At 45.5% G+C, this 17,531-nt stretch overlaps 1 protein-coding gene across 1 annotated transcript in view; it reads right to left on the bottom strand.

Annotated features, from left to right (window-relative positions):
• Positions 1-17,531, bottom strand: part of LOC147124349 (kinesin-like protein KIF27) — a 216,472-nt gene that overhangs the window by 113,079 nt on the left and 85,862 nt on the right. Inside the window, exons 9-10 of the mRNA XM_085985335.1 lie at positions 16,177-16,350; positions 6,810-7,015 (exon numbers count right to left, since the gene is read on the bottom strand). Of these exons, the coding sequence (XP_085841461.1) occupies positions 6,810-7,015; positions 16,177-16,350 (380 nt within the window). The remainder of the gene's footprint in view (positions 1-6,809; positions 7,016-16,176; positions 16,351-17,531) is intronic.

The raw sequence follows: 17,531 nt of genomic DNA, 5'->3' as shown, positions 1-17,531 counted from the left end.
ATTTAGCTTCCCGGGCCGGTACAAGATCTCGTAGTTGTAGGTGGAAAGTTCGATTCTCCACCTCAAGATCTTGTCATTTTTGATTTTGCCCCTCTGCTTGTTGTTAAACATAAAAGCAACTGAACGCTGGTCAGTGAGCAGGGTAAATCGTTTTCCGGCCAGGTAGTGCCTCCAATGACGCACAGCCTCCACAATCGCCTGGGCCTCCTTCTCAACAGCGGAGTGTCTGGTCTCCGGGCCTTGGAGGGTTCGTGAAAAGAAGGCCACGGGTCTCCCCGCCTGATTGAGGGTAGCGGCCAGGGCAAAGTCAGACGCGTCGCTTTCCACCTGGAAGGGGATGGATTCGTCCACTGCGTGCATGGTGGCTTTGGCAATGTCCTCCTTGATACGGTGGAAGGCTAAGCGGGCCTCTGCCGTCAAGGGAAAAGAGGTGGACTTGATCAGCGGACGGGCCTTGTCCGCATAGTAGGGGACCCACTGGGCGTAATAGGAGAAAAACCCTAGGCACCTCTTCAGGGCCTTGAGGCAGTGGGGCAGTGGAAGTTCCATAAGGGGACGCATCCGGTCGGGGTCGGGGCCGATGACTCCGTGTTCCACAACACAGCCAAGGATGGCGAGGCGGTTTGTGCGGAATATGCACTTCTCCTTGTTATATGTCAGGTTTAGGAGTTGGGCGGTGCGGAGGAATTTTTCGAGGTTTGCGTCATGGTCCTGCAAGTCACGGCCGCAGATGGTCACATTGTCCAGATATGGGAAAGTGGCCTGCAACGCATTTTGATCTACCATCCGGTCCATCTCCCTTTGGAAGACGGAGACCCCGTTGGTGACGCCAAAGGGAACCCTAAGGAAGTGATAGAGGCGGCCGTTTGCCTCAAAGGCAGTGTACTGGCGGTCCTCAGGGCGGATGGGGAGCTGGTGGTACGCTGATTTCAGGTCAATGGTCGAGAAGACGCGGTACTGCGCGATCTGGTTGACCATATCAGCTATACGGGGGAGTGGGTAGGCGTCCAGCAGGGTGTAGCGATTTATTGTCTGGCTGTAGTCGATGACCAGGCGCTGCTTCTCGCCGGTCTTAACGACCACAACCTGGGCTCGCCAGGGGCTGGTGCTGCCCTCAATAATCCCTTCTTTCAGGAGCCGCTCCACTTCGGTTTTAATGAAAACCCTGTCCCCGGCACTGTATCGCCTGCTCTTTGTGGCGATGGGCTTACAGTCGGGGGTGAGGTTAGCAAACAGTTGGGGGGGGTGACTCTGAGTGTGGAGAGGTTGCACCTGGTGCGCGGCGGGCAGTTTGGAAGCTGCTGGCTGCGGACTGTGAGTGGGGGTAGGGGTCCACCGTACGCCATCGTAACACTTTTAAGGTGGCACTGAAAATCTAACCCCAGCAGGACGGCAGCGCAGAGGTCAGGCAGGACCAGAAGTTTAAAATGATCGTACACGGTCCCGTCTACTACGAGTGTCACCACGCAGTAGCCGCCGATGTCCGCCGACTGGGACTCGGAGGCCATAGAAATCCGCTGTTGCGCAGGCAGGACTGGGAGAGAGCAACGCCGCACCGTGTCGGGGTGGATGAAGCTCTCCGTGCTCCCAGAGTCAAAAAGGCAGATTGTATCGTGACCATTTACCTTAATGTCCATTGTGGAACTGGCCAGTTGGTGCGGTCTCGCTTGGTCCAGTGTAACGGATGCCAGCGTAGGGGTCGGTGTGTCGCTGCGGGTATCAGATGAGGCGGTGTCGGGGGCCTGCTGCGTCCCGGCTGTCGTCCAAGATGGCGGCGTCCATGATCCCCATGTGGCTGGAGGCGTCCAAAATGGCTGCTGTACCGGTGATTCGCACATGGCCGGGGAGGTCCAAGATGGCGGCCCGCATGGCCCACACGCGGCGCTGCTGGGGTTCGGGGTGGCTTTGGCCCTGCAGACGCTAGCGTAGTGTCCCTTCTTCCCGCAGCCCGAGCAGATCGCGTTTTTCGCCGGGCAGCGCGCTCTGGGGTGTTTTGCCTGGCCACAGAAGTAGCATTTCTGGCCTTGGGGCACTGCTGTCTGGCCTTGGGACACTGCTGCGGTAGTTGGGCCGTTGTTGGGGTGTGGCTGGGGTGGCACGGCGCTATGAGGCGGTCCTACCGTGTCCCAGGCTGTCATTCCCCGCGGCGTCCACGGTGCAGAGGAGTAGGCATCCATGCCCTGGTAGGCTGCATCCAACGATAGTGCGAGTTCAGAGGCCTTGTTGAGGTCGAGGTTACTCTGCTCCAACAGTCGCTGTCGGGTGTAATTGGATCTGTGGCCCGCTACAAAAGCGTCCCGGATAAGTTCCTCTGTGTACACGGCGGCCTTTACATCCTTACAACCACAGGCCCGGCCAAGCACAGACAGTGCCTGAAGGTATTCCACGGTCGATTCCCCAGGTTGTTGTTTACGACTCCCCAGGAGGTGCCTGGCGTACACTTCGTTCACTGGGCGCGTGTACTGGTCCTTGAGGAGCTTGATAGCGTCCGCGTACGAGGTCGCGTCTTGGATGACCGAGTACACTCGGTGGTTCACTTTGGAGGTCAGGACATCCAGTTTGTCCTCGTCCGATTTGATTGCTTCGGAGGCGGTCAGGAATTTTTCGAAACACTTAAGCCAGTGAGTAAACTTGGTGGATGAGTCCGCCTCCCGATGATCTAAGTCCAGGCATGCTGGTGTGAGGATCTTCTCCATTATAAAAATGTTGTTAATAAAATTGATGCGCTATCAATTACTCATAAAAGACTGAGAGTTAGAAGAGTAACCAAAGGCTTTTATTAACAACAGAATGGAGGTCTGCCTCGCGTGGTCGACTGGTCCATGATACTAAGGGCTGGGGAGCAGTCACCTTTATACTAGGACCTGTGGGAGGAGTCAGCCGAGGCATGTCCAGGCATGTACACAGTGGAATACAAACAGGACAAACAGGAATACAAACAGTGGTTTACCACAAGACAGAGCTAAGCGATCCCACAACAAACAGATCAGATCAAAGCTCTGCATCCAGTTGTGAATGGTGGTGGACAATTAAATAACTAATGGGAGGAGGAGGAATCTCCATGAACATCCACATCCTCAATGATGGAAGAGCACAACACGTAAGTACAAAAGATAAGGCTGAAGCATTTGCAACCATCTTCAGCCAGAAGTGCCGAGTGGGTGATCCATCTTGGCCTCCTCCGGAGGTCCCCACCATCACAGAAGCCAATTTTCAGCCAATTCGATTCACTTTAAGTGATGTCAAGAATCGGCTGAATGCACTGGATACAGGAAAGGTTATTGGCCCCGACAACATCCCAGCTGTCGTGCTGAAGACTTGTGCTCCAAAACTAGCTACGCCTCTAGCCAAGCTGGTCCAGTACAGCTACAACACTGGCATCTACCTGACAATGTGAAAAATTGTCCAGGTATGTCCTGTCCACAAAAAGCAGGACACATCCAATCCAGCCAATTACCACCCCATCAGTCTACTCTCAATCATCAGCAAAGTGCTGGAAGGTATCGTCGACGGTGCTATTAAGCGGCATTAACTCACCAATAACCTGCTCACCAATGCTCAGTCCGGGTTCCGCCAGGACCACTCGGCTCCAGACCTCATTACAGCCTTGGTCCAAACATGGACAAAAGAGCTGAATTCCAGAGGTGAGGTGAGAGTGACTGCCCTTGACATCAAGGCAGCATTTGACCGAGTATGGCATTAAGGAGCCCTAGTAAAACTGAAGTCAATGGGAATCAGGGGGAAAACTCTCCACTGGCTGGAGTCATACCTAGCACAAAGGAAGATGGTTGTGGTTGTTGGAGGCCAATCATCTCAGGCCCAGGACATTGATGCATGAGTTCCTCAGGGCAGTGTCCTCGGCCCAACCATCTTCAGCTGCTTCATCAATGACCTTCCCTCCATCATAGAGTCAGAAGTGAGGATGCTTGCTGATGATTACACAGTGTTCAGTTCCATTCGCAATGCCTCAGATAATGAAGCAGTCCATGCCTGCCTGCAGCAAGACCTGGACACCACTCAGGCTCAGCCTGATAAGTGGCAAGTAACATTCGTACCACACAAGTGCCAGGCAATGACCATCTCCAACAAGAGAGAGTCTAACCACTGCCCCATGACATTCAACGGCATTACCATCGCTGAATCCCCCACCATCAACATCCTGGGGAGTCAACATTGACCAGAGACTTAACTAGACCAGCCACATAAATACTGTGGCTACAAGAGCAAGTCAGAGGCTGGGTATTCTGCGGCGAGTGTCTCACCTCCTGACTCCCCAAAACATCTTCACCATCTACAAGGCACAAGTCAGGAGTCTGATGGAATATTCTCCACTTGCCTGGATGAGTGCAGCTCCAACAACACTCAAGGAGCTCGAAACCATCCAGGACAAAACAGCCCGCTTGATTGGCACCCCATCCACCACCTTAAACATTCACTCCCTCCACCACCGGCACACCGTGGCTGCAGTGTACACCATTTACAAGATGCACTGCAGCGACTCGCCAAGGCTTATTCGACAGCACCTCCCAGACCCGCAAACTCTACCACCTAGAAGGACAAGGGCAGCAAGCACATGGGAACGCCAGCACATGTTCCCTCCAAATCACACACCATCCTGACCTGGAAATATATTGCTGTTCCTTCATAGTTGCTGGGTCAAAATTCTGGAACTCCCTCCCCTAATAGCACTGTGGGAGTACCTTCACCACACGGACTGCAGCGGTTCAAGAAAGCAGCTCACCACCACCTTCTCAAGGGCAATTAGAGACAGGCAAAAAATGCTGGCTTTGCCAGCGACGCCCACATCCCGTGAATGAATTTTAAAAAAAATCAGCTTTCTGCCCCGGCCGTAGTACTGAAATGACCTGAATCAAAGTCATAAATAACATCCTTTGTGACTGTGGTGTACTCTCTGTCCTCAACATTTCTGCAACCATTGACAAGGTGGACCACACCATCCTCCTCCTACACCTCTTCTCTGTTGTCCAACTGAGTGGGACTGTTCTCGTCTGGTTTCACTCTTAACTGTCTAATTGTAGCGAGAGTATCTCCAGCAATGACCTATCTGCCCGTCCCTATAGAGTTACCTCTGGAATCTTCCAAGGATTAATCCTTGACCCCTTACTCTTCCTGATCTACATGCTGCCTCTTGGCAACATCATCCAAAGACATGGGGTCAGATTCTACGTACACTGACGACACCCAGATCTATATACCTTTCAACTACATCTCTCAACCCTTCATCTGCCTCAGTGTCATCAGACTGCTTGCCGACATCCCATCCTGGTTGAGTAACAAGTTCCTGGATTGAGAAGACTGAAGCCATTGTCTTTGGCCCCTGCCACAAGCTCCATAGCCTCACCACTGATTCCATCCCCCTCCCCGGCCACTGTCTCAGGTTCCAAATTTGGCATCCGATTTGAACCCAAGCTGAATTTCCAACCTCATACCCTCTCCATCACCTCTGTAACATTGCCCATGTCTTTGTCACCTCCAAACTTGACTATTCCATTGCTCTCCTGGCCAGTCTCCCATTCTCTACCCTCAATAAACTTCAACTCATCCAAAACTCCGTATCGCCTGTCGCTTCAAGTCAAACTCACCCATCACCCCTGTGCTTCCTGACCTACATTGGCTCCTGGTCCCCCAACACCCCAAATTTAAAATTCTCATCCTCGGGTACAAATATCTTCATGACCTCACCCTTTCCTATCTCTGTAACCTTCTCCAGCCCAGCAACTCACTGGGAACTCTGCGTTCCTCCAATTCTGGCCTCGTGTGCATCCCCCACTCCTTTTGCCCTACCATTGGTGGTGTGCCTTCAGCCATTTAGGCCACAAGTTCTGGAATTCCCCTTCTAAACCTCTCTGCCTACCTTCCTTCTTTAAGGCCCTCCTTAAAACCTATCTCTTTGACGAACCATTTGGTCACCCTTCCTAATATCCTTCTTTGGCTTGGTGTCCATTTTTGTCTTACTATGCCTCTGTGAAGCACCTTGGAACCTTTTTCTATGTTCAAGGCATTATATAAATAAATACAAGTTGTTGTTGTTATTATAATTCACCCAAGCAAGACACAGTTGTATATTTCTTGTTATAGGAACTAATGAGTACTGTTTCCACCCGAGGGACGGAAGAATTATACAACAGATCGGCGGTCTGCCCTGTTGATCTGTACATTGCCTCACCTCACAAAACAAACAACAAAGGACTCGGTGAGAGTTCAATCGGACACAAAATTTCTCAACATAAATACATGATATCATCCTTGGTCCAAGCTGCGTGTTATTACCGAGAACTGTTGAGGTTTGAGACATTTGTTATTTTGGAAGAGACATTACACGTAGAGCTGTGAACTAACTAATCTGTTTTTGTTTAAATTATTGCTTGTTAATCTTACTTCTTTATAAACTTGATTTGTAGTTTTTTAACGGCGATATATGGTCTGTCTGAGTTTTATTTACCTGTCAGTTCGAGAGAACAGGGGTGTGTGGTGGTATTCGGTACTATTTCCAGTGTGTACCTCATTAATAAAAAGGTGCACTGTTTACCCTGCAGCCTGCTGTCTCAGATTACTTCATTTTAAGGTCACATTTATATTGGGCACAAGAGGAAAAGTGTCAGGAGTGAGCCTGAAATCATTATTTATTAACACCTTATGATCATAATTAGCAGCATTAAAAATGCAAATTATTTAATAGATATGGTTAGGAAGTATTTACTCTAGAAACTATTGTATGATTTATGAATTGTATTTATTGAATACATTCTGAAGGTTTCTTACTTGAGCAGATTATATAAATGGCTAACCTGCACTTTAAGTTTGGCTGTTTCCATTTTCTTGCGGAATTCTTTTTGTAGCTTGGCTTTCTCTGTAACATCCCTGAGCTCCTTGTTCTCCAGTTCCTGTAGTTGTTTCTGAGCTTCTGTCAGCTCAGTCTTGGCCTGCTCAGCTTCTTGTTCTAACTGAGTGATCTTTTGGTAATACTGTCGGTTCACAGCCTGGGCATCCTTACCTGAATGAATAAATAGATAGAGGTACAATAAATTAATCAGTAATAAAATAGGACAATAACAATGACAAAAGGCAATGAAGGAGAACTTCAGAAAAATGAACATTACCACCACAGTTATCTCAGAAAATAAAGCAGATTTTATCTTATATTTTTATGCCTCCCCAATTGTGTAGGAGAGCCTAAGGCACCCAAATGTTGAAAAGTCAACCTTTATGTAGTCATACTCATTTGTTCCATGTAATTTATCCCTCATATACATTAAAATCAGGCCCATAATCTAACGGGAGAAATTATGGAATACTGACCCTTACTGTGGCTTCAAGTGTTTTCCCCATTCCTACCTTGTATAAAAAAAACTCCGTTCTTTTTAATGAAGGTAGATGACCATATGTATACAATCAACAAGAATTTTAACAGTATTGCCAATTAAGCTTCAAGTATTTGCAAGAGCACTGGGATAAGCACTCTAATAAACCTTGAAAGGAATATTTATAAATAGGGCCCCAGATGAATCCATAACCGCCTCCCTTTAACTCTTCATCAAGGAACTGTCTAGGGTTTACCACTCAGTCTATGCCCTGGGAGGAATGATGCCTAAATTTCACCAAACTGTCTTGCATCAACCAGTTTGGAATATATTAACATTTACCATATTGTCTCTATATTAGGATACGTATAAGCTACTGATTGAATTAACCACTTCTTGTCAAATCATCAAAGAAGCAGTCAGACCATAAAGTCATGAACTAATATTTATTTATTAACACCTTATGATCATAATTAGCAGCATTAAAATGCAAATTATTTAATAGATATGGTTAATAGATGGGATAAGTAATGAAGGCAGTTCAGCTATGTCACAGTAATTCAGCATTAACTGGCTTGCTCATTATAAATTGATGTTAAGCTTTGCAACCAGGATTGACATAATGGTGAGATTAGTTTATGATTAGACTCCTTACATAGCTGACAAGTTAACAGTATTAGATGGTATCCATTAGATATATTACAATTGTAATTAGTTCAGCTTATTACGGATATGCTCATAGCATTAGCAATGATTTCAGAAATTTATACAACTTCGTCCTTCTGAGCTGGCACAGTGGAGTAGTTTGCCTTGTCTTCCTCTGGGATGATGTTAGCCTCCTGGGACATTAGAGTGACGAACTTCCATCCATAGATGTGATTTTCATTCCTTTCTGGATCTTCTGTTCCTGAGTAAGTCCACCTTATGTTCTGGTAGCTGTATTTGGACTAGCTGCCTTAATTTTCACTTCCCTTAGTCTCAGAGAAACATCTTGTACACTCAATGTCCGTCTCCATTTGGCTCATGTAGCTGTAAATCTTTTAACTTCTGTAACCTCTCTCTGGCCCCATCTCTCCTGTCCTTTCAGAGAATGAGAACTAATTTTGTTCAGAGGGGCACTTTCCACTCTGTTTATACAACACCACCTTGCATTTATATAGTGCCTTTAACGTAGTAAAAAGTTCCAAGGTGATTCATAAGAGCATTATCAAACAAAATTTGACACCGAGCCACATAAGGAGATAGGTGACCAGGCACACTTAGGCATTCAACTAAACACTGAACTCCTAAACTATAACACCAAAACGTTATTAAATGTAACTAAGAACTTAATTTCTAATCTCGTAAATTTTAACTTTTACTACTTAACTACAGTACTAGGATCAAAACACAATGGCACAGATATTCCAATATCATGGGCTGAAAACCGGCATTTCCGATCTGTCAAGAATGTTCTTTACAGATCCTCTGCCTGCCTCTGCGGGCGGATAGTTCCACTTTCTGGAGACCCTCTGCCCGCAGAAAACACTTACAATTCTTACACCTGGTAAAAGCAGGTGTAAGGCCACTTTACCAGGATAAGAGTTGAAAAAGTAAAAAAAAAAAAATTTCACTGATTTATCATTTAAAAATACTTTTAAAAAAGTAAGTTAATTTTCAAAAAATTAAATTTTTGTTTAAAATACTTAATTTATTGTAATTTCAAGTCATTTAAAAAATTTGATTTTTAAAAAATTTATTTAAAGTTTGACTATGTTTTTTCATTGCTCTCCATTCATATATTTGACAGGTCTTCCTGTCAAATGTATGAAGGGAGATTCCCTTCTGTGATTGGCTCCCCATGGCCCACATGATCCCAGGGACGCTGCGAACTACATGCGCCTCTGGGATACGTGGGCCCTGCGCACTTCAAGTTTGGTGAGGCCCAGGAGCGGAAGTGTGTGCGTCTCGGGAGCCCTCAGGTAAGGGCGCAGATTTTTCCAGATCGTAGGCCTCTGCCCGCGGGAGGCCTGCGATTGGAAAATACAGGCCTATATTGTATGCCCTTGATTCTCAAATAAACCTCCTCAATTTTACCTCTAACCAATCTGAGTGATACTCATGCTGCAAGAGTTAGATGTCAATCACCTCAGGAACTGTGATGATCTCAGGTTAAATTATGGGGGGAAAATACAGATGTCACATGACCATTTCACTCCCATAACCTCAGCCTTTTTAACAAAAAAAATACACATATTCACAAAGTGACATATATGTAGTCTCCTGCCAGTTCTTGTGAGGAATGCTTTGTTTTTGTTTTATATAGCAGTTGCTCTTGATTTCCCAGTGTTCAGCTACTCTACATTTTGAGGATTTTCAAGGCATTTTTAGGGCACTTTCATAATACAATCAGGATAAAGGAGGACAAGAACTATAAGTGGAGGATGAATTAGGTGGAAACAATAATGATCACATCTAAAATGTAATTAGCCTAACTTTATTTTTCATTCCTTCATCCTTTACATACATAAGACTATACCATGATATCATAATGGGCCGAGCAATTCTATAACTTGGACTTAAAGGTTAAAAAAAGGCTAGTACAGTGCTTTCTGTTCACAGAGATCTGTCATTTCAGATTTCTTTTCCCTCAGCCACTCTGTAATGCAAATTCCATGGAGAGGTCATGTATTTCTTAGAATAACTTCATTCATTACAATGGGAGCTGGTGCCTGGGACTAGCCTTGGAGTCAATCCAGAGACATCAGATTATGGAAAACTCTATCAAGCCAAATATGTAACAGTACTCCCTCCAGACTGAAACTCAATCTGCTCCAACTTTCTCCTCTTATTGCTCCTCTCCTGAAGTAGGTGATTCATGCTGAAATACAATTCCATGGCTAATGGCAGCCCTCCTGTAATGTATTTAAGTGGCCATTCTTCAATTCTACATCTAGACAAGGAGTGTTATGAACAGGAGAGGCTGACCCTGATCTGATCCTCACCTAATTTCTATGCACAATAATTTCTAATGGGGAGTCAATAGACAGCAATCAAGAGTGAGAACCATTGCATACTTTTCCTTCTCACTGACACTGAATCCAATTTTAGAATTTTCACCACTGCCCAGCTGAGATTGGCTAACTTGGCAAAGACCAAAGTGACTTTTCTGCTGTGTATTGCTTAGAACTACAGTACACACTTAACTTACCCATTGTGCCAAGGCCGCCGAGGGTTCTTATGCTGAAAACTTTAACCTGTATAAGCAACACTATGGATAAATTAATAACTGGCAAAGTAAAAAAGTGCTTTCTCATAGGCAATGGATCCTCTGACAAGAGGAGTGAAAAATGGAAGCCTGAAGACATTAGGGGGGAGAAATTTGCTATCGCCCCGTTTGGGGCGCAATTATCGGCCGGGCGCAAAGTTTAGCGCCTGGCACTAATTATCGCCTCCGACTGCAAACTTGGCTTCTATCGCCCCTGGAGGTGATTGGAGCGCTAAATCAGGCGCTACACACCTCTCTTAAGGCGCTAACGCCGAGGAGCGAGGCGCTACCTCAGAGCGCTGGCGAAGCTCAGGTGATGTTAGTCAGCAATGGAACACAGGCACAATGGCGCCGGCCAGTTCTTAAAGGGGAGGGTCGATCATGCTCTCCATCCACCCTGCTCATTGCAGCCTTGAATCTCAGCCTGGAGAGACCTGTACATCAAATCTGCTGGAAAGAACAATGGAGAGGCCCAGGGAAAGAGCTCAGAGTGCAGCCCCCATAGTCTCTTCTAAATCGATGCAAGGAAGGTCAAACCAAAATTAACCTGCAAAGTGCTGCTCAGTACCCAAAACCCTTTCACACAGTGTTGAATCTCTCCAGAAGTATCTCCCTCTCTCTCTCAGAATGCGTGGTGCAAAAATGTTGCCGACAAAAAACGGCAGGAAGCGATCACCTTTAAATAGCGCTCCACCAGTCCCTTCCCGACTGCAAAATGCTCCCCTCAACCTGTTGTTGCTAACGGCAGGCGGTAAGGCAGGGGGCGCCACTCAATATCCGGTCTGGGATGCTACAGGGGCGTTGCACGCTCGACTGACATCACGATCTGTGGGCGCAGGAGATCGTGGCGGTAGTGTTTAGCGCCACCGCAAAATGTCTGGTCAATTTCGCGAGTAGCGCAAATATTGCCGTGCCCGGGCGCTAGTTGCTTTGCGCCCCATTCGCGCCCTCTTAGGACGCTAACGGGAGGCGCAAAGCAACCGAATTTTTCCCCCTAGGAGTTAGTAGAAAATGCTCAGTAGGTTTAGGATGAAGTCACAGAAACAGCAATAAGTACACTTTAATGGAATACTACTCGGGCATTGGAATAATCTAACGAGCTGCATAAAACATGTGAAATAAGGATTGAAATGTTCTTCATTGTCCCCATTTTGAATACTGAAGAATGTCCTTCAAATTGGAAGAAACTTGGATACCTTGTATGAAATCAGTTGAAATAGAGGCCTGCAGCAGTGTCAACTGAAGTCAATAACCATAATTGATCTGCTGAACCACTAGCTGTCAAAGCCATAGTTTGTATTGTCTGAGCTAACATAACTATATTAGACATAAACTGTTAATATTGAAGGAATCCTTCATTAAATTCTTTAAATTAGAGTCCTTCTCCAAAATCCCTTCAAAACTAAGAAGAGCCATATGTGAAATAACAACAGAAAACGCTGGAAAAACTCAGCAGGCCAGGCAACATCCATGGAGAGAGAAACAGAGTTAACGTTTCAGGTCGAAACCCTTCGTCAGAACTGAGAAAAAAGCAGGAAATGAAACAGATTAAAAAGCAAGTTTGGGGGCTGGGAAATGGGGGAGGGGATGAAAGGACAAAAGGGAAGAGCCATATGTGGTCTTGGTATCAGCTTATACAGAAGCCATATACTTCCTAACGATGAGCCATTGAACATCAAAATTAAAACTTTAGTCTTATGTCCCATATTGGCTAATGCAAGCTTGTCCCATATTATCAGAACATCCATCTTCTATATTAGAAATGCAGATGAAGAGGAATGTTTTTTTGGTACTTTGAAGGTCAAGAGGACATACAAGCCCTTAGGCTTTAAGATATTAGCTCCAACACTGTGGTGTTAAAGTTACCTTGGCACGCAAGGGCCAATGAAGGGGGAGGGGGATCAGCCAGTTGTCGTGGTACATGTAGGTACCAACGATGTAGGTAAAAAGAGGGAGGAGGTCCTACAAGCTGAATTTAGGGAGTTAGGAGCTAAATTGAAAAGTAGGACCTCAAAGGTAGTAATCTCTGGATTGCTACCAGTGCCACGAGCTAATAAGTTTAGAGAGAGTAAGATAGATAAGCTAAATACGTGGCTTGAGCAGTGGTGCAAGGGAGAGGGATTTAAATTCTTGAGGCATTGGAACCAGTTCTTGGGGAGGAGTGACCTGTACCAAGGGGACGGTCTACACCTGAACTGTGAGGGAGCCGATGTCCTCGGGGTAATATTTTCTAGGGCGGTTCGGGAGGATTTAAACTAATTTGGCAGGGGGATGGGAACCTAGGTAGTGGAAAAGAGGGAAGTCATATGAAGTCAGAAATAGATGGTAGAAAGGTGAGAAGCAATAAGCAAAGGAGAGAAACACAAAGGGCCAAACTAATTCATAATGAGAGTGTGAAAAAAGCAAGCCTGAAGGCTTTGTATCTTAATGCTAGAAGCATTAGGAACAAGGTGGATGAATTAGTTGTGGAAATAGAGGTAAACAAGTATGATTTGATTGGGATTACAGAAACGTGGCTGCAGGGTGGGCAAGGCTGGGAACTTAACATCCAGGGATATACAATATTTAGGAAGGATCGGCAAAAAGGTAGGGGAGGTGGGGTAGCATTGCTGGTAAAGGAGGGGATTAATGCAATGGAAAGGAAGGATATTAACTCGGATGAAACGGAATCTGTATGGGTAGAAATGAGAAATAGCAAGGGGAGGAAAACGTTAGTGGGTGTGATATATAGGCCTCCAAATAGTAATATGGAGGTGAGGGAAGGCATAAAAAGGGAAATTAGAGAAGCGTGCGATAAGAGCACAGCTGTCATCATGGGTGACTTTAATTTACATATTGATTGGACTACCCAAATTAGTAAAAATTCTGAGGAGGAGGAATTCCTGGAATGTTTTCGGGACGGTTATCTGGACCAATATGTCGAGGAGCCGACTCGAGATCAGGCCATTTTAGACTGGGTATTGTGCAATGAGAAGGGACTTATCAGCAATCTTCTTGTACGAGGCCCCTTGGGTCAGAGCGATCATAATATGATCAAGCTCTCAGTCGAGATGGAGAGTGAGGAAATTGAATCAGAGACTAAGGTCCAGAACTTAAATAAAGGGAATTACGAGGGTATGAGACGGGAATTGGGTAAGATTGATTGGGTGGTGTTTCTGGGGGGATTGACAGTGGATAGACAATGGCAAGCATTCAAAGATAGAATGGAAGAATTCCAGAACATGTTTATACCGGTTTGGCATAAAAATAAACCTAAAAAGGTGACTCAACCGTGGATAACGAGGGAAATTAGGGACAGCATAAAATCAAAAAAAAGGGCATATCAACTGGCAAAAAAAAGCACCAGACCGGAAGATTGGGGGCAGTACAGGATACAGCAAAAGAGGACAAAGGGATTAATCAGGAAGGGGAAAATAGAATACGAAAGTAAACTTGCAGCAAACATAAAGACAGACTGCAAAAGCTTTTATCGGTATATCAGGAGGAAAAGACTGGTAAAATCCCAAGTCGGTCCCTTGCAGTCCGATTCGGGAGAATATATAATGGAGAATAAGGAAATGGCAGACCAATTAAACTCATACTTTGGTTCTGTATTCACAAAGGAGGACACAAATAACCTCCCAGAAACATCGGCAAACATAGGGACTAATGAGAGGGAGGAGCTGACAGAAATTAGTATCTCTAGGGATATGGTGTTGGGTAAGTTGAGGGGACTGAAGGCCGACAAATCCCCGGGGCCTGATAAACTACATCCTAGGGTACTTAAGGAGGTGGCCCTGGAGATAGCAGATGCTCTAAGGATCATCTTCCGGAACTCCATTGACTCGGGAACAGTACCCGTGGATTGGAGGGTAGCTAATGTTACCCCAATATTTAAAAAGGGGGGTAGAGAGAAAGCAGGGAATTATAGACCAGTAAGCCTTACATCGGTTGTGGGCAAAATGCTAGAGTCCATTATTAAGGATAAAATAGCGGAGCACTTGACAAATGGGGAAAGGATCGGACAGAGTCAACATGGATTTACAAAGGGTAAATCGTGTTTGACTAATCTGCTGGAATTTTTTGAGGAAGTAACTGGTAAAATAGATGGGGGAGAGCCAGTGGATGTGGTGTACCTTGACTTCCAGAAAGCCTTCGATAAGGTTCCACACAAAAGATTATCATGCAAAATTAAGGCTCATGGGATTGGGGGCAAAGTATTAACGTGGATAGAGAACTGGCTGGCGGATAGAAAACAGAGAGTTGGAATAAACGGCTCGTTTTCAGAGTGGCAGGCAGTGACCAGCGGGGTGCCGCAAGGATCTGTCCTGGGACCCCAGCTGTTCACAATATATATAAATGATCTGGATCAGGGAATTGGATGCAATATTTCCAAATTCGCTGACGACACTAATCTAGGAGGAGGGGTGGGCTCTGATGAGGATGTCAGGAGGCTACAGTGCGATTTGGACAGGTTGGGGAATGGGCGGATACGTGGCAGATGCACTATAATGTGGATAAATGCGAGGTTATCCACTTTGGGGGTAAAAACAGGAGGGTAGATTATTATCTAAATGGCAATAGATTGGGAGATGGGGAAGTGCAGAGGGACCTGGGTGTTCTTGTGCACCAGTCACTGAAGGAGAGCATGCAGGTGCAACAGGCGATTAAGAAGGCAAATGGTATGTTGGCCTTCATATCAAGGGGGTTCGAGTATAGGAATAGGGATACCTTACTACAGCTGTACAAGGTGCTGGTGAGACCGCATCTGGAGTATTGTGTACAGTTTTGGTCGCCCCATCTGCGGAAGGATGTTCTTGCCATGGAAAGAGTGCAACGGCGATTCACCAGGCTGATACCTGGAATGGCGGGAATGACCTACGAAGAGAGATTAAATAGTTTGGGCTTGTACTCACTGGAGTTTAGAAGATTGAGAGGGGATCTCATCGAAACATATAAAATTATGGCAGGCCTGGACAGGCTGAATTCAGAGAGAATGTTTCCAATGGCCGGGGAGCACAGAACCAGGGGCCACAGTCTAAAAATAGCGGGCAAATCATTTAAAACAGAGATGAGGAAGAATTTCTTCACTCAAAGAGTGGTGAGCCTGTGGAATTCCCTGCCACAGAGGGCTGTGAAGGCTAATTCAATAAATATTTTCAAGAGAGAATTGGATATATTTCTGAAGGCTAAGGGGATTAAGGGTTACGGAGAAAAGGCGGGGACGGGGTACTGAACTGGTAAGATCAGCTATGATCTCAGACGAAGATCAGCCATGATCTCATTGAATGGCGGAGCAGGCTCGAAGGGCCGAATGGCCTACTCCTGTTCCTATCTCTATGTTTCTATGTTTCTATGTGATCCCTTTAGTGTGTTGAGGAGCTAGGAAGTTCCCATGATTCACACAAAGCTACAGAGGGAAAATCTCAAAGTGTTCTTTAATTCACCCAATGGATGATGAGCCTGATTCTAATAAAAGTGGAGGATAAATGAATTCGTTATTTTAGCAAAAAAAAGGGGAAAAAAACATTAACAGATATTTTTGGTTATTTCCAGATAGTTTCATACCAAGGCAACCCAGTTGGTATTCTGACAACCTATACTCTGTATATTTTTATCACTTCTAACCTGTTTTAACCAGTTCTTTGATGAGTTCTTCCTTCATACGAATGTTGATGGCAAGCTCTCTTATCTTCTGCTTGGAATGAGCCACATCCATATCTGCAGTCTTCAATTTCTTCATGTTTAATACTTGGCTCTGATGCAGGCGGTCAGCCTCAGGGGAGGAATGCTGTTGTGAAGCTACATATTCAAATAAAGAGGGAGAAAAGAAATATGACGATAAACTATGCCAAACATTTACACAGAACTGGCAGTTAGTTGAATGGAATGTTGGTGCAACAGTGTAGAGGCAGCTCCTCCCCACAGTCTCAATTGAGATGCCTGGAGGAAGGCACTAAGTGGGAGGCAAGGCATTTTGCTGACAGGAGGAACATTTGAGGAAGAGTCCAAATGCACTGCCTTTGCATATCCATAGTGGACAATTGAAGCATAACATTGGCATAAATATGCACATTTGTTGTTTGGAACATTTTTCAGAAACACAGGAATATGAGTAGGCCATTCAGCCCCTCGAGCCTCTTCCACCATTCAATTAGATCATGGATGATGGCTGGTGACATACCACACTCGAGCGGCGTTGTGCGGTATACAAGCATGCTCTGGTCGAAGTCAGTTCCACTGTCTTTTGCCTTGTACTTCAGTCTTTTCACTGTGTTTGCGGGCTCTCCTGGGTCAACAGCTCTGGACAAAGTGTCTGCTGTATACATCAGCTTACCCGGTGTGTACGCAACATTCAGTTCATCATAGACTGTCTCTCTTTCACTTTCCACAACGAGGACTCTCTTTACCAGGTTCAGTCTCTCACAGGCTTTTAAACCTAGTATGGCTTGCACATCCTTTGGCACCACGATTAATGCTAGCGTGTGCTCTCTGTCCTTGTGTGTTACTTTGACAATGCATTTTCCATTCACTGGTATATCAGTACCTGAGTATCCGGTCACTTTCACTTGTATTCCATGTAACTTTGGTCTGGGTCTAATTCTCTTAAAATCGGTCTCTGATATCACATTAATTTGTGCTCCAGTATCCAATTTAAATGGAATGTGTATGTCATTCACTTTTAGTGTCAACATCCAGTCTCTTTCTTCATTTTCGTTCTCAGACACAACATCTACATAGAATTCCTCTATCTCGCTTTCATCTACTGTATGGACCTTGCTTTGTTGCGCTTGGTTCTTACAGCAACGGGCATAATGGTTGTTTTTGTTGCATCTATTGCATGTTTTACCATATGCTGGACACTTTCTTGGTGGATGCTGTGTACCGCATCGACTACATGACTTCCGATTGTCCCTTTCATTTTCGTTTGCTGGCCACGTCTCTTTTTTCACGTTGGCGCTCTCTTTGTTAAACGGTTTGTA

Source organism: Somniosus microcephalus, chromosome 1, assembly GCF_052327205.1.
Source record: "Somniosus microcephalus isolate GS21.2 chromosome 1, FLI_Smic_1.0, whole genome shotgun sequence".
NCBI lineage: Eukaryota > Metazoa > Chordata > Chondrichthyes > Squaliformes > Somniosidae > Somniosus > Somniosus microcephalus.
Note: the sequence above shows the minus strand (reverse complement) of the source record. Positions and strands in the feature narration are given on the sequence as shown.